This window comes from Astyanax mexicanus, chromosome 12 (assembly GCF_023375975.1).
Source record: "Astyanax mexicanus isolate ESR-SI-001 chromosome 12, AstMex3_surface, whole genome shotgun sequence".
NCBI classification, from domain to species: Eukaryota; Metazoa; Chordata; class Actinopteri; order Characiformes; family Acestrorhamphidae; genus Astyanax; species Astyanax mexicanus.
Genome location: NC_064419.1, coordinates 37,440,241 through 37,466,066, shown reverse-complemented (window position 1 = coordinate 37,466,066; position 25,826 = coordinate 37,440,241). Strand labels below are relative to the sequence as shown.

The following is a 25,826-nucleotide window of genomic DNA, read 5'->3' as shown; positions in this document are numbered from 1 at the left end:
GGTGAGTAAAATGCTTCCGTTTATTTACAGTAAGCTCAGATTTCCAGGTTTCCACTAAAGCTGGGTGCAGTAGGGCTAGTGGTTAGCAGCTAATGCTGTCCGACAGCGTTAAACTAAGGAACCCTGCGTGTCCCACATAGCTTGTTTTAGCACAATAAATATGCAGGCTACAACCTAATTATAATTACCTCTGAACCGGGAAAGAGCTAGTGCTTAGCGCAGTTAGCGGCTAATGCTAATGCTGCTTTAGCAGTGCTAGCCGGGGTAAGCAGAAGACTACAGGCCAATAATACTTACTTCTAAATTGTAAAAAAAAAAATAGCGCTTAGCGTGGTTAGTGGCTAATGCTAATGCAGCTTTAGCAGTGCTAGCCGGTGTTAGCAGCAGATTACAGGCCAATAATACTTACTTCTAAACGGTAAAAAACTAGCGCTTAGCGTGGTTAGCGGCTAAGCGCTGGAGACAATGAAACTCCTGTATAACGCTGTACTTCAGTAAAGTGGCTTTACTGCTCCTTACAACCTGACTGGTAAAATTCATACATTTATACAGGCACACAGAATTATAAGGCACACTTACAATTTTGAGGGAAATGAAAGGATTAAGTGCACCTTATAGTGTGAAAAACATCGGTACTAGAACATCACATGGATACCTGAGTACATGTGCTTTGTTTAACTGCTTGAGGCACTGGGTCAACAAGTCCAATCCGTAGAGGCTCTACCTCACAATTTACAGGACCTAAGAGACCTGCTGCTAATGTCTTTTTGGCCAGATACCACAGGCACTTTCTGAGGTCTTGTAGGTGTGAGTTAGCTCTTTTGGTAGCACTTGCAGTGCTAGCACAATATCAAGTCAAAGTTTTTAAAAAGAAAACCTGTGTGTGTGTGCGCAAATATTTCTTCAAATATCAGCTCAAACACTTTTTAGGGCCACCAGGGGCATGCTGGGTGCCATTTCCTGTCATACAGATGCTCATGCTTCAGGATTTAGCCAGTAAGATATTTTTTCCAGTTCAGCTCAATACCTGAGCAGCTGCAGTTCCCCTCAAAGTGGTGTCAAAAAAAAGAAAAAAAAAAAAAAAGACACAAGCAGCTCCTGAGTCAGAATTCCTGCCCTGTAGAAGTTCCATAAATACCCAAACTGCACCATTTCACCAGCACCCGAGCATACATACAACACAAAATAGTAAAAATATTAACTGCTGTAGAGTGAGGGAGGCTGTGTGTCTTTGCAGCAAGCGTCTCACAGATGACTGGGTTTGTGACATACTGGCAAACAGAAAGTACAGTATGGAGCAAGCAGCAGGCTTTTTCTATAAATGGCTGCCAGGCTGGATTGCTGCTCACATTTGGAAGCATAGACTCCTCCTAATCCTCACAAGGTTCATGAAAACAAGAGAGGGGAACTAATTTGCTAATATATATATTTTTTTTTAAAAGCACAATTTGCTGTAATTAATAGTGTAAGAAATGGTTACCTCAACAGTTTAAACTCCAGCAATTGAACTCATTCAAGCTCTTCTTTAACTCCTTTCACCTTGTATGTAAGCCTAGACTTAGACTTAATTATCAATGTAATAACTACAATACTGTAACAAGTAATATAAGTTTCATGGGTCCTATAATAGAGCCATGTAGGACTCCAACAGAGAAGCTAAAGCAAATGGTTGCAAAACATTTATTTAAAGCTTCTGCATTAGGAATAATATTTGAGTTAAAAGTGTAAAAATAAAGTGTATTAATAAAGAGTTAAAAGTGTTATAGAATCCAAATTACAAGGATTGTTGGGACACTTGTGAAAATATAAATAAATGCAAGTAAAAACAGAATGTAATGATTCTAGTGGAGGACCTTATAGAGCCATATTTTATTCACAACCCAACAGAAAAAAAACAGATCTTTGAATTAAGATCTCTTAAGAATTCATAATTGTATTATTTTTTTCAGACAATAAGGCACACTTAAAATCATTTACTTTTCCCAAAAAATTACAGTGCACCTTATGTATGAATTTTACCAGTCAGGTTTTAAGGAGCAGTAAAGCCACTCTGCTGAAGTGCAGCATTATACTGGAGTTTCATTAAAGTTTCTCCATTACCGAGGCTGGAGCAGCATTAGCATTAGCTGCTAACCACAGCGCTAGCTCTTTCACAATTCAGAGGCGAGTATATTGGACTGTAGTCTGCGTGTTTACTGTGTTAAAACAAGCTACGTGGGACAAACCATTAGCTAATAGCAGCCTGTGTTACTGAAACACTCAGGGTTCCTCAGTCTACCGCTATCGGGCGGCATGTACTAGCGCTAACCGTGGCTGGCTAGCACTGCCAACCGGGGCTGGCTAGCACAGCTAATCGAGGCTTGCTAAGTGCTTGCTAACTGCGGCAACGCTCTTCCTTGGACAAAATACTGGAATTCTAATCTTGCCACAGCTTAGTGTAAGTAAACGGAAGCACTTTACTCACCCAAATAAACAGTTTTAAGGAATAAATCTGTGTAGATTAACATCCAGCACTCGTTTGACTTTGAAAGAAAATGTTTTTTTTTTGGTTTTTTTTTTAAGAATTACAGTTTTGTTTACCTAGGCACCCCTTCAGCAGTGAGACCTGCTGAATTAGAATTGAAACAGGGCAACACCCTTTTTTACGTCAAGTATGCATTTATACCAGTGTTACTTAACACACCTTATAATCCGGTGCACCTTACGTTATGAAAATAGACCTGAAAATAGACGCTTACTGATGATGCGCCTTATGATCCAAAAAATACGGTTCTATTATAGAACTCGAAAGCAGTGGTGCTTCTCAAAAAAAAGTTAGGACCAGGCAACAAAATGCTGAAAAAATGAGCGATACTAATAAAAAACAACCAGTGGATCAATGTGTAATTAACTCACATGACTGGGAATAAAAAGAGTATTTTAGAGAGGCAAAGTCTCTCAAAACTAACATTGGCAGAAGTTCCCCAATCTGCAAAAAACTACACGACGACGGGACGATCCAGCATTATTTCCTAAGGCACTGACAATCTACAAATCTGGAAAGGCACAATCAACGCAAGACAGAAATTACAGGTTTTAGAACAACATATTCTCCCATTCAAACAACATCTGTTTTAGGGAAGGGCTTAGATATTTCAGCAAGACAAGGCTAAACCACATACTGTATTAAATCACAGAGTCTGACAGAAAACATTTGCCATCTTATAAAACAAAAATCTGGCAAAGAGGAATCAAAACTGATAAGCAGCTAAAATCCATCCTACATCAAACAGGAATGCGACAATATTTCTGTCCCACAACTCCAGCAATTGGTCTACTCATCATCCCAGACATTTACAGTCTGTTGTGAAAAGAAGATGGGATGCTACACAATGATAGACATGGTCCTGTCTTAACATTTTTGGGATGTGTTGCTGCCAGCAAGTTCTAAATGAGTTAAATGTCTCAATTTGGGGGCGCCGAGTGGTCCAGCGGTCTAATGCGCTGCCACTATGAGAGGGAGGTCGCAGGTTCGAACCCCTGCTCATGCAGCTTTGCCATCAGCTGCCGGTGCTTAGAGGGAGCAAAATTGGCTCTGCTCCCTCTGGGGTGGGTAGATGGCGCTCTCTCCCCATCACACTTAAGGTGGCGCTGGGCGGCACGAGGCGTCTGTGAGCGGATTAATCGGAACATAGCCGCTGTGCTTTCCTCCGAGCGCGCTAGCTGCTCAGGCAGTGATTCATCCGCAGCAGCTCGAAAAAAGGGATGATTGACTTCACACGTGTCGGAGGAGGCGTGTGCTCGTCCGCATCCTCCAAGGGTCACGGGCGTCACCGGTGATGGGGAGGCACAAAGGGGTGGGACAATTGGATAGCCAAAATTGGGAGAAAATGGGGAAAAATCTGAAATAAAAATTATTAAAAAAAATAAAAAAAAAGTCTCAATTTGATGATATGTCTATAATTTCTCTGATATGAAAATAACAAAAAAAATCTAAACTCTAATCAAGAATCGTTAATAAATTTAAAGAATGTTGAGATTTTATTCGTGTTTATTTTTTAATTATTTAACATTGTCCAGTGACAGTTTTATGTTCTACTATGTTCTAAGATGTGGCTCTAAGAGATTTTCCAATAATAGTATTCTTTTATTATTTATATATAATTTACATTGTAGACAGCATCCCAGCTTTTCGGTGAACTGGCCACACCTTGCTGTACAATAGTTAACAGCAAAAAGGAACCAGGACAGACACTGCCAAATCTGGAGCGTGACTGCCAAACTGCAGCCAGGAGTCGAGAGGAGCAGTCTGGAGATCCGAGCATGATGAGGTTGCAGATGGTGGTGAGAGGTTTTAATGGGACCCATATGGAGACAGGTATCCAGCACAGCCGCTCAAGTACATCTCTAGTTGTTCACACAGCATCGCTGAGCAACACTTCAGCGACGGCTTTAGAGAAAGAATAAGAGACGGAGCGAGAGAGGCAAAAAGAGAGAAAGAGAGAGAGCAGTGGGAGAGAGAGTTGGTGTTAACCTAAATTTGGCTGGGCCAGTGTGGAAAAAAGAAAGAATCCGTCTGGGTTGGGTTTTAAACCCACTGCTTTTATAGGAACAGACTAAATTTACGTTGAACTTACATGAAAAAAAAAATAAATCGGTCTTTCGCTGACACACAACATTTCCTGGGGGTTTAGGAGAGCGGCTTGTGTAACGTACTTTGGTTCACTTTGCTACTTCTTTAATAAGACCGGTGCTCTCGCTTGTGCTTTTCAGCACAAAACACCTAGAGAGCTTCTCTCTTGTTTCTTTCACTTTATCTCCAGACCTACAGTACATGAGCTTGTGTTTAGTGGAGCTGTGTGAATTGTGAAACAAGAAAGAGAACAACTAAAGCTGGGTTTACACTACACAAAGCAGCTGTTTTTGAAGATCACGGATAAAACCCTCAAATCGGAATGGGTTAAAATATACAAACTGGGGGGCGCTGAGTGGTCCAGCGGTCTAAAGCGCTGCCACTATGAGCAGAAGGTCGTAGGTTCGAACCCCAGCTCATGCAGCTTTGCCATCAAGCTGCCGGCGCTCAGAGGGAGCACAATTGGCCCTGCTCCCTCTGGGTGGGTAGATGGCGCTCTCTCCCCACATCACTTCTACGGTGATGTCCGCAGCACAGGGCTTCTGTGAGCTGATGTACCGGAACCAATGCTGCATCAGCAGCAGCTCCAAAAGAAGCAGTGGCTGACTTCACATGTATCGGAGTAAGCATGTGTTAGTCTTCACCTTCCTGGTGTGTTGGGGCATTACTAGTGATAGGGGGAGATCTAATGAGTGGGTTGGGTAAATGGCTGTGTAAATTGGGGAGAAAATGGGAAAAAATTACAAATAAAATTATTAAAAAAAAAAAAAAAATGTACAAACTGCTAAAAGATGCCACCTGAGAGCTTGCAGGATGACCGCCGATGCTTAGCATCGTGCTGTGTACTGGCAAGAACCTGCCGATATGCAATAACTCACGATACAGGTGTTAAAATTAGATATATTGTGATAAACTTTCCCAAAAATCCACAGTGCGCCTTATAATCCAGTGCACCTTACGTATGAATTTTAGCAGTCAGGTTGTAAGGAGCAGTAAAGACACTCTGATGAAGTACAGCGTTATAAAGGAGTTTTATTTTGCCAAGTTTCCAACACAGAGACTGGAACAGTATTAGCATTATCCGCTAACCAAGCTAAGCGCTAGCTTTTTCGCCATTCAGAGGTGAGTATTATCGGACTGTAGCCGGCGTGTTTACTGTGTTAAAACAAGCTACATGGGATGAACCACAAGCTAATTTCACCCTGTCTTAGCGGAACACTCAGGGTTCCTCAGTGTATCACTGTTGGGCAACATTAGCAACTAACCGTGGCTAGCACTAACAGTTTATTGCTAAAGTTAATGCTGCTGCACCCAGCCTTATTGGAAATCTGGAAATCTAAGCTTACTGTAAATAAACAGAGAAATCTGTGTAGAATAACATCCAATGCTCGCTTGACTTTAAAAGAAAAAAGTTTTTTTTTTAAGAATTACAGTTTTGTTAGCTTAGCTTAGGTTAGCTTTACAGGTGTCGGTAGGAAAAAATGGCGACACCCCTATTACTTACTAGTGTCGCATAATGAGACTTGTGGGAAAGTGGGAAAATTATGGTACATAAAATTAGGATTAAAGGAAAAAATTTGATCGCATTTTATCCAATCAGAACAATGAGATCAGAATACACAGTACAATACTGCTGTAGCTAAGTGGGCGGGGTTTAAACACAAAAATCAAATGAACCACTGTCTGACACCACTGTCTTTACCATGTAAGCTATTCATTTAAAATCGGTACTGTATGTATAAGAAGGATGCTACAATAACCTTTTGGCAAATTGAAATATACATCATTGCACATGTTTTAAGTCTCTTAAAATTAATTGTACTTTTCTTTTGAGAATCTGTTTCATTAAAATGTTAAAAAACATTAAGGAAACATAATGATTTTTGGTTGAAAATCATCCAATAACATTATATTGCTGATTTTTCCATTTTTAATGATCAGTCTGACATAGGTGATAGGAAACATTTGTCATTTGGATAGTTAAATCAAATAAAACATTGTCAAACGTTACTTTGGACACTCTAGAATACCAAATTTCAAGCTAATCTGAAAAAGGAATCGGCTCTCTCATAACTGTCTGGTGTGTTTGCACTCCCACATGTATAATGGACATAAGAAGGATGCACAGAAACTGCAGCCACTGCTCCTTCTTCTCTCAAAATCCATAAAAAAGAAAATAAATGACAAAGATAATTCTGCTAACATCAGACAGCAGAATTAGAGAGTTAACTCTCTACTCTATTTTACAAGCTTGTTTTTATTCACCTTCTTATCAAAGCAGCCATATTTAGATTTTTTACTGCCATTTTTTTTTACTGCCAATTACTTTTGTGAAACATTTGGATGGAAACCTGGCAATAAAGCTTCTTTCTTTCACTTAATCTCCTGACCTACGTGAGCTTGTTATTAGCAGAGCTGTGTGGAACAAGCAAGTGAATGCCTAATGAACAGAAAAGAAAATCTACTCATACCAGCTATGACAAATAAAAAAGATACAGCAGAACTTCAGTGTTAGGCTTTTTTCCCCCAGCATTTAATAAAAACAGTGCAAATGGTTTAGGAAAATTGCCAGGCTTGCAATAACAAGCACCCAGACACTGCAGAACAGTGAAAGACCATCTGTATGCTTCCGCCGAGGTACTGACGCTGTAGAGCTCTGGACTGAAACAGCACAGCCTTAATATCTGCAGAAAGACGTCCACGCAGAGCTTGATCTCATTTGTAAATGTGGAGCAATACAGAGAAGTGCTTTATTAAATGTTTTCAACTTTTCACATCTATAATTAACTCCAGCGCAGAAGTCGAGGATTCTAACAGAATTAATCTAATGGTGCAAATTAAATGTAATTACTAAATGACCCTTGCTCTGTAATGACAAACTTGATAATTTAATGCGGGGAATTAGATCTTTGTGATGAATAAATTAGAAGCCTTTGTGTATTAGTGATGAACATTTGTGTCAATCACTGAATGAATCCAATCAGAACAAAAGTTCATTCTTCTGTCGGTTTGAATGTTACTTGAGAAAAGTGAGAAACGAGGACGAGTCGAGGTTTCGACTGGAAGCGTTTTGCCCTCCAGCAAATAAAAGCTACAAGTAGCAAAGACAAAAGGAATTTTCACGCCTCGGGCTAAACGACCAGATTTCCACTTTAGCCAATTTCTTTGATGGTCAGGAACTGTTTTATTATACAAACAGCATTTTCTGCAAAAATTACCAAGGCATGCCTGTTTATCATAATCTTACTGAATTTCAGCACATCTTTGATCTAGAAAAACACTAAACAGTGGGTTCATTTTCACATACAAACTAAAGTACAATCTGATATCAGAGGAAATCTGAATTTGGCACTAATTTATTTCACTCATTTCCAAGATTTCAAGTTTTCAACTAAAGTCGTTCAATAGTCTGTTAAATATTTACAAAAGGGTACTTCCATTTTTGAAAGATTATCCTACAAAATTAACCACCTATATATCTATATATATATAGATAGATAAAAGCATCAGTGTTGGTGATTATGGCTTACAATTGATGGAGATGCAGATTTCATTTTCCAGCAGGACTTGGCACATTGCCTACACTGCCAAAAGTACCAATTGGCCCTTTATAATATTTAAATATTCTGAGACACTGATTTTTGTGTTTTTATTGACAGATCTACAAAAGTCACACAAAGTCACACAATAGTCTGCTAAAGCAGTACTTCCATTTTGAAAGATTATCTTCCAAAATTAAGCACTTTGTAGAAGATAAAAGCATCATTGTTTATTGTTAATGCTTGCTTTTCAAAAAAAATCGGTTAATCTAGACAAACACAGTGGATTTGTGTCTATTTACACACAAAACCTATTTTGCCAGTAGTTTTGTTTTAGAAACACTTCAGCAATCTGCTGAAATCTGCTCACTAGTCTGCAGAAACAAAGGGTCACTTATTATTATTTCTTTTAATTCTCTTAGAAAATTAACCACTTTATAAAATATAAAAGCATTATTGTTGGTGATTATGGTTTACATTTTATGGAGATGCAGATTTCATTTTCCAGCAGGACCTGGCACATTGCCTACACTGCCAAAAGTACCAATTGGTCTTATTTAATATTCTAATTTTCTAAGACACTAATTTTTGGGTTTTCAGTGGCAGATCTAGACAAACACAGTGGGTTTGTGTCTATGTACACACAAAAAACATTTTGTCAGTAATTTTAGTGTTTTAGGAAAACTTCAGCAATCTGCTCACTAGTCTGCTGTAACAAAGGGTCACTTAATGTTTTTTTAAATACCTTACAAAATTAACCACTTAATAGAAGATAAAAGCAAATATGATCAGTATTGTAAAGGGCTACATTATACAGTTAAAATTAACATACTGAGTATCTCTAATACAGGGGTGTCCAAACTTTTTTTGTTGGGGGCCAGAAGGAGAAATATATTTGAAGTCACAGGCCACACTCTGTAATAAAACAAATAATGAAATATACCACTTTAAATAATACTTTTTACCTGATTACTTTCATTTACACACCATTTTACTTGACTCACTATCTTTATCTATCTTTGACAGTGATTTTTCAAATTGATGTTTCATTTCATGATGTCTCTTAAACTCCTTAATTACGGCACTCTCTCCGCTTTTAGACAGTTTGGCCAGTTTTTCTGCGCTAAAACTTCGCTCTCGCCGCTTTTAGACTCTTTGACCCGTTTCTGACACCTAGCGTTTGAATCTCACATTATAAACACCTGCTTAACAGCGGGTCTACTTTCATTCTATTACTAAAATACCTCGCTCCAAAAAAGGAAACGGGCCCGCAAATGGCCCACGGGCCGTAGTTTGGACACCCCTGCTTTAATATGTCAGTTTTAGAAGGTGTTGATAATCTTTTTGAATCATAGCACAGCTTAGATCTAGACAAACACTGCAGATTTGTGTCTATGTATAAAATAGAATCAGAAGAATCAGATGAATGAGAAAATCTGATTTTGAAAATCCGATTGATTTGTTTGACTCGTTTCCAAGGGCTTCAGCAATTTGATAAATGAGAAAACTCTCAGTCTAGAGGAGTCGCTCAATAGTCTGCTGAAACATTTACGAAGGGTCATTTTAAACTTTAAATTCTTTTTTTTTTTTTTTTTTTTTAAAACACTTTACAGAAGATCAAGTCTGATCGTAGAGTAATAGCAGATATCCTCCCTCTCTCTCTTTACAGCTCGGCCGGGGGTCGTCCAATCCCAGCTTGAACTAACAACTCCGGGAATAGACAGCCCAGCTCTGTGGGCTGGTTAATAATACATCGCTCTACCAGTTTTAATCTAACAATCAGTACGCCCGCCCCTTATTTCTCCGCCTGTGGCCATGCAAAGCTGAGAAATTGCACAGGGCTGTTACTGACAGATTAACTGACACAAGCCTGGAAACAAGCATGTGCTCCAAGACAAATTAATCAATTTTGCGCAGCTAGTCATCATCCGAGCAATCCATGTGCAAATAGCTGACAAATGAGAGCTTGCAACATGTACATAAATATATAAATAAAGAAAGAAACTTCCAGGGATCCGCGCCGAAGCTCAGTCTTTCCTTCTGCGCAATCGATTCTGGATTTTGGATGGATTAAATTTCTCGCAGATACACTTGCTCTGTTCTTGTAATGATATCTCACTGAATCTCTCACGCTTGTTTCAAATCGGTATGAAAGAACGAAGCAAATTGTACTCTCTCCGCAATATTAAATAAAGAGCGTGAGAGAGAATTCTCACTGAAAAAAATCACAAATGAAGGCATACGGATGTTCAACAAAAGCTGTCATCACCGATGCGTGTTCAGGAGACCATAGCTTCATGTTCGTCAAGCATATGCACTTTATCCTTCACGCGAACGCATGAACGCACATGCAGATGCTGGTTCCTGAAGCTCAGTTTCAAACTGGAGGAGCCAGTATTCTACTTGGGGCAAAATAAGCTAGAAGATGCTTCCATTTGCTGAGATTATAAAGCGCTGGAAAAAACACTTAAATATGACCACTTAAATATGATGAGTTTCTTTGATTTTACCAAATCGAAAACCTCTGAATGATCACAAGCCATCAAACCAAGATGAACTGCTTGAATGTTTGCACCAGAAGTGGCATAAGGATATCCAAAAGCAGTGTGTAAGACTGGTGGAGGAGAACATGCAAAGATGCATGAAAACTGTGATGAAAAGCAGGGTTATTCCACCAAATATACTAATTTCTGAACTCTTAAAACTTTATGAATATGATAAATTTATGCCACTCCTGGTGCAAAAATTCAAGCAGTTTAATTTGGTTTGATGGCGTGTGATCATCGATCTTCCTAATATAGATAATGTAGATACTTCTAAATTAACTAATTCTAAAAAGAATGTCCAAATAAACTAATGCAGCATTGTGAAATAAGGTGGAATCAAGCCAAAACACATACATTCATACACAGTACCAGTCATAATTTTGGAAACACCTTATCACACATGTTAACTTGGAGTTTCTGAGGCTGGTAATCCTGATAAACTTTTCCTGTGCAACAGGGTTAACTCCTCCATTCCTGGGGTGGTCCTGATGAGAGCCAGTTTCATCCTAATGTTTTTGATGGTCTTTGTAGCTGCATTTATGTATACTTTTTTTTTTTAATTTATCGATTGACTGACCTTCATTTCTTAAAGTATTTTTTTTATTTAATTCGTTCTTGATACAATATGAAATAGAATATTACCCAAATAAGGCTATTCACTGTATGCCAACTCTACCTCTTCACAACTTTACAACTGATGCTCTTGTCAAGTTCTGAACAGCTGTTAACTGAAAGCTAACATAGGCATCTTAAAGACTTTAAGGAATCTAAACTGTAAAACATATCTGGTTTGTTTAATCTTATTTTTGTTGGCTAACTGAATAATTCCATATATTTTTCACTTTGACTTTAGTATTAACCTACAATGGAGAACATTTTAAAATAATAATAAAAAATGCTGAATTTAAAGCATGTCCAAGCTTTTAAGTATTACAGAACAATGCAAAATTAATGATTCATTTTACAAAAAGCTGCAACATAAGCAGCAATGTTTCTACATATTCTAAACCCTCAGATGTTTGAAAGATGTCTGTATTATTTTTTATATTAATGATTCATTCATTTAAATGCTTTGATTCATCCAAACACCCAAGGAACATCTGTGGTTGGTCAGAATGCTCAAAACACACATTAAACATTAAATGACTGGTTAGAAGCTCATGTAAATGTTGCACACCTCTGCAAAAAATCTGTATTGCGAAGAATATTACACATTACACATTAAACATATAGTATATTATGTAGCTCTAATCAATTTCAGAACCTGATCAGCATGGTGTCCTTTTTAAATCACAGCACAGCTCAGATCTAGACAAACACAGTGGGTTCGTGTCCATGAACAAAATAATCTGATAACGGAGAAAATCAGATTGACTCGTTTATAAGCACTTGAGCAATCTGATAATGAGAAAACTCTCAGTCTACAGGAGTCGCTCAATAATCAGATTTCCTTCTAAATACATGATGTGCACCTCAGCCGTTGCTAAGCAACTTCCCAACAAATCACACATGATAAAACTTCTCGCCGCAGTGTTCCTTTTACCATGGATCCTCTGTAGTGGTAAACATTTATTTGGGAGTTAATATGGCTCCAAATTGCACATAATATGATTACATGTCCTCTATTCACGGTGATAGCGCTGATGTTTAGCGTTTGCTATTTTACAGGCAGCTCTTTTCTACCTGGTTCCATCTGGGCCGAGATAAACAAGAAGCTCATACCCATTTGACGCTCTACTCAAATAGATTTAATGGAATAAAACCTTCAGAAACATTTAGACCCACACGTAGTATGTGGATATTTTTTTTAAAGTAAGTACGTTTTTTTCATCCATTTTGAGAATTTCTGAAATTTCTGAATTTCTACAAGGCAAGTTGGAGTAATGTCATTTTACTACAGGACATCAGTACAACTTCTGACCAGGAAAAAGAATCTAAGCATAAATGATGGGAGCAGCTACTTGATTTACGCACTGGCATCACTTATACAATATATTATGATAACCAATTATATTAATGACTTTTAGTAATTTTGTCATTTCATTTTGAAAATTAGCAGCTACATGTTCTTTACCCTACGCAATGCCTTGCCTTGCCTCATCTTCTAGATTTGATTGAGGCTTACCATGGACTTAATTGACCCAAAGTATCGGCCATCCTTGAATAAATCTAAATTTATTTTAAATCCTTAAGCAACTTTTCCACAGAATATGATGAAATATAATCTATATGGCTCCAAATAGAGCCTAAAATACTTACATGATCATGTCAGTATAGAAGGAGATCCTAACACCTTTCTGTTTAAAGTGAAAATGGTCAAGATTCAAGTAAAACGGCTAAAATAGACCTAAACTTACAACTTTTGCCATGTCCGTGGAAGCAATTGAATGGATGCGAGTTGCTTGTCAATTTGCAAGAACAATTCTAGCCAGACATTGCCGCTCACAATTATTACCACCCACTGCACTGTACACTGAGGGTGGTAATGCCTTCTATTATGTATGGCGTTTGTTGGGGACAATTCACTGCCAAGATAGCAATCAATGTCTGACTGTTAATGTTTGCCTAGGTTTTTTTTTCAGTCAGTGGTGCACCTGTGTTTTCCATTGCCAAGATAGCAATACACCAGAATTTTACCTGAACACACCTCACTTTCAGACCAAGCCAATTGTTATAGATATATTCGGAAGCCCCAGATCTCACTTAATCAATAACTCACAGGTAACACCTCACAAGTACATACGGTTATCCTATAACTTATGACCTTATGACATGTTAGTTTACTATATGCTAATTGTAATACATTAGAGAATTGGTTAACACTTTTTATGAATGTCATTTCTATTAGACTCTATAACCACATTCATAACATTATTATAATGCATTCATAAGGCATTATAAATATGGCTATAAATATTTAGAAATTGCATAACCCATTATAGCCATGTTTACTAGGCATTATGACTTCTGATCATAAAACATCATAAGCTGTGCTATAACATGCATGTTAAAATAGTATATCTATATCTATTGTTAATTATCTAGTCCCACAATGAAAGTCTGGCACTTTACTTGGAGCGCACAAATACCTGTTATAATACATAATAATTTACTATAACTAAAATTATATTCAAGACAAGAATAATTTATGAGTGGTTAAAAATATATTTATAGGATATATATATATATATATATATATATATATATACCCCCTCAATAATCCTATAAATATATTTTCTATGAATGTCATCTAATATATATATATATATATATATATATATATATATATATATATATATATATATATTAGATGACATTCATAGAAAGTGTTACCGAGAATTGCTGTGCTGCGTGTTTTTAAAATAACATCTTAAAATTGCAAATACCAAATCTGACTTTTAAATGCCCATCTATAAAAAAATTAACATTATATGAGTAAAACATAAACTGACTTTTCCATAACTTTCCACCAAACATAATTCAGGGTGATACATATAATATTGGTGCTATAAAGGTTTAAAATCACAGCCTGTCTAGCTCACCCTATTTTTAGTGTTCATTAGACGTGCTTAAATGGTGTTGCTGGCCCCGTTTCCCTAGGTTTACTCATGCGTCACTATAACCTCAACGTCTATCAAGTTTTCATATCAGTCATCTGGCAGGAACATAACCGAGAAACAGTGCTTTTATCGCTTTGCTTCATTCGCATTATTGTCTGAATGCAGCGCACAAATCTCTCCAGCACGCAGACCTTCCGATATCATTAACGTCATTCCATTATACATGCCCTGGAGCTTTGTAAGTGGCAGAATCGTAAAAGTCCAGAGATCATAAAGTATCTTATGCATGGCTGATTTCTCAGGCTTTTGTGCTCTACCTGAGCCGGAGCCGATGTGCAGTGGATCAATAGAAGCTGAATCTTGGCAACACTCGGCTCTATAAAGCACTGCATGCTTGCAGGACTCTCTAACCTCTTTTTGAACTAATGAAACAGATGTCGCTCCACACCTATACGGATTCTTGTTACAGGCATGAATAACCTTACATGCCTTTCTAGCCAGTAAAATATACTGGCAGTCAAAAAGAATTGCTGTCACAATACATATTTCTTTATTGGTTTGTTCTGTCTGTTCAATAAAGGGAAAAAACAGCAAACGACAAACATTAAAATAAGACAATTTAAAACTCCAAACACTTCAGTAAATAAATACTGCTGATGAACACAATGAACTGCACAGTTGTCTTACTTTGCATTAATTTTGGGTGTTTTAGGTGTGTTTATCATAATTTAGGCATGTCCAAAGTACCGTATTTAGATATTTAAAAAAGTATGGTTTGTACCCTTTCTCAGCTGTTTGGCCTTTCATTAACACAAAAAAACCAATGTTTCATTGGTGTATGAAAGAGATGGACATTTTCCTAGAAATCCTTTTTCAGAATTTCCTTTAAAATGTTTTATTCATTATGAATTTTCCCGATTTAGCTAGGCCAATTGTCTCACCCATTCAGCTGTTATTTAGCTGCTACTCAGCTGCATTTCCCCCAATCACTGGTGATGCCGCAACACCAGGAGGGTGAGGATTAGCACATGCCTCCTCCGACACAAGTGAAGTCAGACACCACCTCTTTTCGAACTGCTGCTGATGTAGAGTAGCATCACTCGGTAGCGCAATCGGAGGAAAGCGCAGCAACACGGTTTTGATACATCAGCTCACAGATGCATTGTGCTGAGTGACATCACCCTAGGAGTGATGAGGAAAAACCCAGAGAAAGAGAGCAAGGCCAATTGTGCTCTCTCTGGGCTCCGGCAGCTGATGGCAAGCTGCATGGCAGAGATTCGAATCGGCGATCTCCTGATCATAGTTGCAGTGCTTTAGACGGCTAGATGTCTTTTGTAATCTGCTGTCTTAACATCACATAGTGAGACAATCACAATGCTTGGCCCTGTATTTAGGTCTGTTTTGGCCGTTACACTGTTTCTTGAGAAATTTTACATTAAAGATTGTGAGGTGTTTAGCACCCACTGCTAGATAGATGTGCTCATGCATGCTTTTGGTTTTTGTTTAGTTTTTGTGTTCTCATGTGACTGCTGGAGATGAAAAGTAAATAAAAATATATAATTTTTCACTGCTTGTCCAAAGAATGAGAGCTCACTTATATGAGAGCATGATGAGTTGCGTGGGGTGAATTAGATTTAGGATGGAGGTGTAACCTGCAGGACGGTAGCTGTCCTGTTCTATATTAAACTGTTATTTTCATAAATAACCCTTAAGAAAAGTGTTTTTTTTTTTTTTTACAATACTGCCCAAAATCTAGCACAGCACTACAATGTTATGGAGAAAGGCAGAGCAGAGCTTAGTGTTTCCCCCGTTAAAACCCTGCACTGTTCACCCACTACCTTATGCAGAGCGAGTGGCTTGCAGACAGAGCGGATGGGAGGAAGTTGGAGGGGGAAGACGTGATTTACAGTGCATCTACTTTATTTGTCAAAGCTTTGGAGGTTTGCTCTATAAATATGTATTTGTGAGTCTTCTTCCATTTCATCCACATTCCTCACAAATCTGGGACTTAAATAACTGCCCAAATGCTTCCTCCGCTCTAAATCCACGTCCTTCATTTTTCCTCGCTGTCATCTTTTCCCACACTCCTCGCTGTCGCACTGTCGCACTCACAGCGCAGGTTATGATTTGTATTTGGGAGGCGAGCTCTACGTGAGCGCAAGCAAGCACCCTTAAGGCAAAAAAAGCATTACCTGAAGCACTACCTAGGAGAAGATTTGCACACCAATCAAGCATAACATTATGACTGCCTTCTTGTTTTCTGCCTTTTTTACACTAATTTTGCTTTTTTTTTATATTTTAAACCTGAGCATGTTGGAGCACTTTGTAGTTCTATAATTATAGACTGTAGTCCTGTCTCTGTTTCTCTGCATACTTTATTATTTTCCTCCTTTCACCCTGTTCTTCAATAATCAGGACCCGACAGGACGGACTAGCTATTACTTGGATAGTGGGTCATTCATTATCAGCACTGCAGTGAAACTGACAAGGGTTTGAGTGCATCAGACACAGCAGTGCTGCTGGAGTTTTTAAACACAGCAGTGTCACTGCTAGACTAAAAATAAAACCCCAACAGAGCCTGTGGACAGCGTCCCCTGTGTCCTGTTAATACTGATAAAGAACTAGAGGATGACCAACACAACAGCAAACATTAAGGTGGAGTAACTATGTAGGAGTGTCTAATAGAGTGTCAATAAATCTGGACATTCACAGTAAGAAATGCTCCACATATGTATTATAAAGAAGTGTTCTACTAATCATAGGAACACTTTATTATCAAGGTAATAACAATTTAAGCATTCAAAAGTTTTTTCCAAGTTGTCATTATTCAAGATGATTGGGTACCACCTTAAAATAAGGCTTCTCTATACAGGGTTTATAAATAGTTTACACAGGAGTTCATTAATGGTTAAAAATTAAGTTGTAAATATTTTAAAACATTAATAAGTACTGAAAACACTTAAATAAAAAAAAAAAACAGTGACAATAACTTTTCTTACATATCCAATACAATAATATAATAGAAAGTCAATTTAGTAACTTAATATGTTATTATAGTTAAATGAATAAAGTAAACAGAAATCAACATTAATGTTAAGACACAGTAAGAAAAGAGGTTTAGTAAGCTTAGTATCTGAGGTTTAACAGTATAAATGAATGTGGAATCACTGCCACTGTTGCCCTTCGTAATGTTCTGTTGTTATTGCTAATCAATGGTTTATAACCTAATTAATAACTATTAATAAACTCATTTATTAACTATTTATAAACCCTTTATAGAGGAGCCTTATTTTAAAGTAGTACCAGATGATTCTTTACATCTTCATAGTGGAGCAGCTAGGTAGGAGTGTCTAATAGAGTGAACACAGTGTTCAAAAACTCCAGCAGCACTGCTGTATCGGATCTCCATGTACCAGCATAACACACATTGTGTGCAGTGTCACATTGTCACTGCAGTGCCGAGAATAACGCTCTTAATATTATGCTTAATCGGTGTAAAATAAAGAAAGAAGAAAAGCTGGGCCGCACATTAATGGGAAATGCTGCGCACATGGACCAAGAGGCGGTAAGGCAGTAATCAACATGTCCCCTGATCAAGGTGATTAAGATCGCAGCGATAAGATTACCACCCAACAATCAATGTAATTTTATAAAGCGCACGGTGGCGTTTAACACATTTGTGCATGATTATTTGTTGATGCAATACTGAAAGCTCTGCTGTTTGCCTTAATTAGCCGGGGTGAGGATTGGTGGGGGGAAAAAAAAGCGACCCGCCTTTGATTAGAGCCAGACAGGGCTGCTTCATACAGAGAGACCCCCTACCTGCAAAGCTGCCTCCTTCGCAGGCTCTGGCTGCTTACTGCGCCCACAGGATGAGCAGGGGAGGGACGAGAGAACACAACAACAACACAGACAGATGAACATGATGCGCAGAAAACACACCAAAAAAAAGAGAAAAACAGAATGTAGTGGAGAGAAAAAAGAACAAAAGGTGCACATAATGACATACAAGTTGCAATGGGGGGGATCATTATGCAGGTATGATGATGCCTTAGCACTCACACACACTGCATCAAAGGAAGAGTGGGGAATGCAGAGGTATGATTTAACATTACTCAGCGGCTGAGTGAGGAAAAAAAATTAAACGACTAAAAGATGAATCAACCCTCCAGGAGAATTATCATACAGCAGCTTCAATGCAGCACAGCTCCATTAACAATTACTCCAAAGAACCAACAGCTACTGTTTCTTACTGTGAACTAGAGCCACAACAATGCACCATTCAAATGTCTTTATTATAATAAACTGTAATAGGGTTCAGGTATGTACTTACTTATTATCATGCACTCTAACTTCTTTCAAATGTAAAACATGGGCTCATATTTATGCTAAAATATAAAAGTGCAACATGTAAAATTCAAGATTATTATGCCAAATCTTCTGGCAATTTTCAAATGTACAACATGGGCTAGTTTTTAGTTTCAGGGTCACAGTTGTAATTTCAGGCTAATTTTCAATATAAAATCGGGTCATTTTTGACCAAGTAAAATCTTAACCTTATTTATAAATAAAAAATGTAGGCATTTTTAAACTAAAATTAAATAGCTTTTTTACATTTTAAATTAAAGTATAAACTATAAACTATGGGCTAATTTTAAACTGTCAGGGAGTTTTTTTAAACAATATAATACTGGCTAATTGTAAAACTAAGTACATTTTTTAGGTGTATTAGGTGTAAGATAAAACATGGGCTAATTTTTAGGATTTTTAAAAATCAATATAGTAATTCTTAAACCCAAGTAAAAGTTTTAGTTTTTAGGCCAAAATAAAGATTTTAACCATTTAAAACCAAGCCATGGTTAACATGAGGCTATTTTGAAAATAAAATTTAGAAAATGTAAAATAAAGGCTAATTATTACCCTAAAGTAAAATCTTCAGGTTATTTTTTAATTTTTAAGCTAAAATTTAAATGTTTGGGCCATTTTTACTTTAAAAATGAAGTATATGAAAACAAAACTATAAATTATGGGCTAATTGTAGGCTGTCAGGCAATTTTCAAAAATATAATACTGGCTTAACTGTAGCACTAAGTACAATATTTAGGTGCAAAGAAGATAAAACGTGGGCTATTTTTTAAAGTAAAATATTGGATTTACATTTATGTGCAAATTGTTAAGTTTAAGTATATATGTTTAGGTATTTTAAGTATTTTTAGGACCAAGTCAATGTTTTGTGCTAGTTTTTAGGCCAAAATATAGGTTCAAAGTTAATACACAGCTATTTTGAAAATAGAATTGGGAAAATGTAAACTAAAACCTTCAGGTTATATTCAGATATATATTTTAAACTATTTACAGTTAGTTTTTTTTTTTAACTGACATTTTTAAGAAAAGTGAAACTATTAGGATATATTTAAATGTAAAATACAGGCTACGTCTAGAGTCTAGAGTTCATGCTATTTTCAAATGTAAAATATTGACAATAAAGAACAATTTTGCAACCTATGTCAACTGTTAAGGCTATTTTTAAACAACATTTTGTATTTATTTAGATTTTTTTTATGTTTAGGCTGTCACACAACTTTTTAGACAAACTGAAACGTTGACAAATTTAAAATGTAATAAAGACAATATGATCTACACGAAAAAGTTTTTTTTTTTTTTTTTTGTGAAAATGACATGAAGAGAGGAGGATCCAGGCCGGCAGTGTCTGAAATCAGACGGCAGGGCTAGAAGTGGAGGCTGCGAGTGCAGCAGTGTGGAGAAGTGAACCTGCAGAAGCTTAAGAAGGCAGTGGGTGGGAGGGCTGAGGAGAGTGACTCACGCTGCACAGTGGATTCAGAGCCACTGAGTGGATGGAGGGAGAGAAAAATGGAGGGAAAAAATGTCATCGCCAAGAGAAGGAGAGAGGGAGGCGGTGCCAAGCCGTGAAAAATAACAAGAGAGCCTGAAACAACTGTAAAAATGGTAATTTGTCCTGAGCTTTAATAAACTGAGGATGGAGGGGGGGCAGGGCACATGATGAATTATTTCTCTGCCTGTCTAATGAAAGATTGGGATGGGAGCACTATGGACCCTGCTACTCAAGTAAATTAATCTTCCCACTGATATGTCTAGGAGCAGCCTATGCAGGGTGACAGACTGGTGTCAGAAGCCAAAAGGCCGCCGCAGAGTCTCTCCTCCACGTCGTTCAGGAGGAAAGAAATGTCTCCTAAAGTCACTTATCTGCACAACTGCATCAACCAGGGAAGCCAAAAAACACTTACAGTGGCTAGCTGCCACCAGTCGCTTCAGAGCTAAGGCTAAACGATACAGAAACAATGTATATCAAGATATATTTCTCCATTTAGTTCAATATAATATAATATGTTAATTTAATATATAATATAATTAAGATATCAATATAGATATAACCAGTATAAAAGGGCTGTTTTATTATATTAAACAATATTTGTTGTTTATTTTATCCTACAAATTATAGACAACATTTCTCCCAAATTCCAAAGAAAGATTTTGTCATCTAGAGCATTTATTTGCAGAAAATGAGAAATGGCTGAAATAACAAAAAAGACACAGAGCTTTCAGACCTTAAAATAATGCAAAGCAAACAAGTTCATATTCATAAAGTTTAAAGAGTTCAGAAATCAATATTTGGTGGAATAACTCTGGTTTTTAATCACAGTTTTCATGCATCTTGGCATGTTCTCCTCCACCAGTCTTACACACTGCTTTTGGATAACTTTATACCACTCCTGGTGCAGGAATTCAAGCAGCTTGGTCTGATGGCTTGTGATCATCAATCTTTCTCTTGATTATATTTCAGAGGTTTTCAAATGGATAAAATCAAAGAAACTCTTTCACTAACATTAATCTAAATACTCATACCATTGATCTTTTCATTAATACTATATATCTGTTGACCCTTACTATGCAGCCATATATAGTGGCCAGACATATTAGCCAGACATAATCACCTGGGTTATCTGAGATGCTGACTGTTTTTCAGAGCTGGATTACTCGATCTTTTCTTGACTAGTATCAATACTATCTAACTGTTGACTCTTATTATTCTATGCAGCACATAATAGCAAATTAGCCATGATGCTAACTGTATTTTCAAATTGGATTACTGGATTTTATGTAAAAATCATCAGACCGTTGATTATAAAGCCTAATAAAGTAGGTTAGGCACAATGTTAGCATGTTTTGTTTCCGAGTTGGATAAATCACTCTTTTAATTAACATTATCAGGCTGTTGACTTTTATCATGCAGCCTAATATAGTGGGTTTGCCATGATGCTAACTGTATTTCCAAGCTGGATTATGCACATATGCATTTATTTAGCATTATCTGACTGTTGATCATAATGCGAACATATTTTTCCAAGTTGGATAATTGGCTCTTTTAATTAACACTATCTGACAGTTCACTCGTATCACGCAGCCTAATATAGTGGGTTAGCCAAAATGGTAACAGTCGCACTCACCCGGGTCCGCTGTGATGCTTACTGTTTTTCAGAGCTGGATTACTCACTGATAGTTGGTGACAGGCTGATGAAACTGCACTAGTAAGATAAAGCAAGAATCAGAGTTTATAAAAGATAACATTTTTTTTTTGGCCAAGTCAAGTTGTGAACAATGCAGTCTGACAGTCCAAGAACATGGCTCATCTTTCTGTGACATGACATTACCGTACATACCCGCAAACGTCCATAGGCCAAGCCTACAATAACAAGTGTGCGTTCTCGAGGCCATAAGCAAGAATAGACACAAGGGTAGATGTCATTGCTGATTTAATTATTTATTAACTTCTTTATGGTGCCACAATGTTCTTGCCGTTTCTGGCCATCTGTCCCCAGCGAGGTGTCGCCTGCACGTTCTGTCGCGCAGGGCCCTCGAGGAGAGAGAGGAAAGAGGGACGAAAGACACCGGGCATGAGGGAGAGCAGCACAGAGAGAGAGAGAGAGAGAGAGAGACAGAAAGAGAGAGAGAGAGAGAGGAACACGTCGAAGGGTACTTGGCTTCTGCTAATAACTGAGAATGCCCCACAGGCAGCCCACAGCCAGCTGAGTCTATAGAGAGCCAATACTTCTGTCAGTTCTTCAGGCCGCAGTCAGTACCTTGACAAAGTTATCATCATGGGCAGCAGGTTCCACCTGGCTCCAGCATGAGCATAACAATATGAGGGCTGTTGCATTCAAGCAGAAAAGATAGAGGATATGGTATTTTTTTTTCGATGCACTGCTAACTCTTTCATTAGCTGGCATACAACTCAATAAACAAGCAACCGATCTTCCAGGAAGCAACCATCCGGCTCATTAACAATCTCACACGAGCACAGCACCAACCAGTGGAGGAGAGAGTACTAAAATAAAATAAAATAAAAAAGCCTAGACTGAAGAATTTAATGAAAGTAAAAAAAAAATAATAATAATTTAATGATGAAGTTATTTTAAAGTTACTCAATCCTGTAAACAATTACAGACATCTGGTAAATATTATACCATAATATTACTCACTTCAATCAAGAGCAAACCAAACTATGTCCATGTCTATGTCTGTAAAATTCTAATAAATTTAATAATTACTAACAAAGTGTCTTAACTCTGTTGCATTTCTATTAATTACATGTTACTAATTGTTTTTATATATATTTATTCGGTTTTCTGTGTGAAGTTATACTACCTCTACCTAAATTGTAAGCGATTGCAAGATGGTTGCTATGGTGTTGCTAGGTGGCTGCTATGATATTGTTAAGTGGCTGCTAGGTGTATGCTATGTGATTGCTATGGTATCCAAGTTGGTTGCTATGGTCTTACTAGGTGGTTACTAAGAGAAAATAAAGTATCCCAGATGGCTGCTACAAAGCTATTATTAAGTTGTTGCTATGGCATCCAGTTGGTAGCTGTGGTGTTCCTAAGTGGTTGCTAACTTGTAGCTATGTAATCTGGGATCGCTGTAATGAAGCTGCTAAATTGTTGCTATTGTATCCAGTTGGTAGCTGTGGTGTTTCTAAATAGTTGCTAAGTTGTGCCTACTGTATACAATCTGTGAAAGCTGCTATGAAGTTAATTGCTGTGGTGTTCCTAAGTGGTTGCTAAGTGTTTTTTATGGTATCACAGGCACATGCTATAGTGTTTCTAGGTGGTTGCTAGGAGGTTGCTATGCTGTTAATTAGTGATTCTTATGAAATTGCTAAGTAAGCGCTAAATGGATGTAAAGGATTTTGGTTACAATTGTGGTTACAATGGTATTCCAGATGGATGGCTGCTATGAAGCTGCTAAGTTGTTATTGTGGTATCCAAGTTAGTTGCTATGGTGTTGTTAAGTGAATGTTTTATACAGTGAGTGCTACTGTTTTAAACATGTGGCAATAGAATTGTTAAATAGCATTGTTAAAAATATACTTAAAGTGACAGTCGATAGGATTTGGGAATCTGGGGATTTAGAGACCTTTCTGGTGAGTGTGTGTAATTGCACAGAACATACGGGAGAGTACTTTTAATGCAGGTTAATGCAAATACATTTCTGTGTAAAATTCTGCATTTTAAATATATATTAAATTATACCACAGTTAGTTGCGACCCTGCAATGTGATTGGCTGAGAGGCGTTCTGTGAGCGCCATTATCAGCCGGTAATGCACTACAACTGAACCTATCAACGATGCAGCACTTACAAACCAAACAGCACAGCTACAAACAGAGCAGCAATGGAACTATTTTATAACCGAACAGATCATATTTTTCGTCCTCTTTAACTCAAAACCCTAAAACAGTAATCAAAGACATACTGTTGCAAGGAACAATGCATTCAAGTCCCATTACAAAGCCTCTGTTCACCTTTGGCACCCACACACACACGCTCAGTGCCGCCCCTGATGCTGCTGTAGAACTAAGCCCACACGCAGCTTCTTGTTAAGCTCATAAGCATTTAAAATGCACACAGCTCCCAGGCTAAATCCAACCTAACCCCACTCCCATTACTCTTCACAAGACCCTCTCACTTCCATGCTCTTCCTTCCCGTATTCAGGTCTCCTCCACCATCCGGATCTCCCTCATCTCCGCTTCCCAGCCTCCTGCACGGATCCTCTCCAGCTGACAGAGTGCTGGGAGCCAGGAGATGGATGTAGCTGCGGGGCTGAAGCTACGGGACTTCCTGAGGGATGCATTCTCATTAGCTCAGACGAGAAATGGGGGGGGCTCTGACCGCCTGCCTGCTGCCTGGCCCCACTCCAGCACACTTATCCATATCTAATCCGGTACATAGCGGCGCAGAGCGGCACTTAATTATGGCCTGAGATGCACTTCAAAAAACGTGTGCCTGCTCGCCGTCAGTGGCGCGCAAAGCTCCCAGGAAAGGCCTTCGCCGATAGGACGGAAATACTGAGAAGACGGAAGAAGAAATGTGTCAGTCTTTCTGTGATAAACACTTCAAAAAGTAATACCATAAAGTGTGACCGGAATGACATGCAGCCTGTAATTCAGAGCTTGTAAGAAACTAAGTTAGGTGCATCAAACTAGTGGCGTACCAAAGTAGACTCTGAAGTTTGAGGGAAAACTTCTTTGGAAGAAAGAAGGTCAGTGCTTGAGTAATTAAACAGATTCCACAAACGAAAGCAAGGCGAAACACTTTCTAACTCCAGCTAATTGGCAGCAAACTGTGCAGCAGCAGATGATATTAGTGCTGCTGGAGACACAGCAGTGCTGCTGGAGTTTTTAAATACTGTGTGCACTCACCTTTCACTCGATTAAGCCCTATCTGGATGGGATTTGTTTCTCAAGGGGTCCTGGGGTAATTTTCTCTTTTATGGGTAGTCCTCTGTGATTTTATTCCTATTCAGAACGACCATGTGTACGTGTTTTCTCAGACGTCTTCTGAGAAAATTACAGGCTGAATTACCTACTGTTTTTTACCGAACTCCGTGGTCCTCCGGTAATTTTAGTCCCGTCCAGAATGACATCTCTGAGATTCGTCTCCACATGTTTAATAAAATAGGTCTTTGTCCGCTGCCACACACCATAATTACACAATGGGCATGCATTTCCATTGAGATCCATATTGTATCGTACGCGAAAATATTGCCAACATTTTTGAATATCGTGAACGATATTATACCTTGAAATATCGGGCCATAACAACCACCCCTAAATATCACATCAGGGTTCTACTTTCTTGCTGTTTTAAGCAAAAGAAAAATTCACACATTTCTCATTTCCTATTAAATATCTACTAGAGACAGATTATATCTGTCCAGTATCATTAATATTACTTTGTGTGTAAACACAACAGCGAGTGGAAATGGAGGAGCTACTGAACGCGATGTCATGTGACAAGAAAGCCAACAAAAAAACTCACTGCTCCTCCTGTCTCTTTGATTGCAGTCCGAATGCAAGAGTTTTATCACTGAGTAGAAGTGGAAAATTATTTTCCACAGATGCTAATTCAGTCCAGATAGGGCTTTAGACACTCTTCCCTAGCTGCTCCATCATTTAGAGATACAGTTAGAGACAGAAGCTCATCTGTTGCTGCACTGTTTGTGTTCCTCATCCTGTAAAGTCTTTCATTAG

At 37.9% G+C, this 25,826-nt stretch overlaps 1 protein-coding gene across 2 annotated transcripts in view; it reads right to left on the bottom strand.

Annotated features, from left to right (window-relative positions):
• ccser1 (coiled-coil serine-rich protein 1) overlaps positions 1-25,826 on the bottom strand; it is a 162,481-nt gene that overhangs the window by 30,753 nt on the left and 105,902 nt on the right. The window contains exon 10 of one of the 2 annotated variants that reach the window (XM_007260799.4): positions 18,080-18,116. The exons of the other annotated variant lie outside the window; for it this stretch is intronic. Coding sequence (XP_007260861.2) covers positions 18,114-18,116 — 3 coding nt within the window. The 3' untranslated portion in view covers positions 18,080-18,113. The remainder of the gene's footprint in view (positions 1-18,079; positions 18,117-25,826) is intronic. 2 annotated transcript variants of the gene reach the window in all.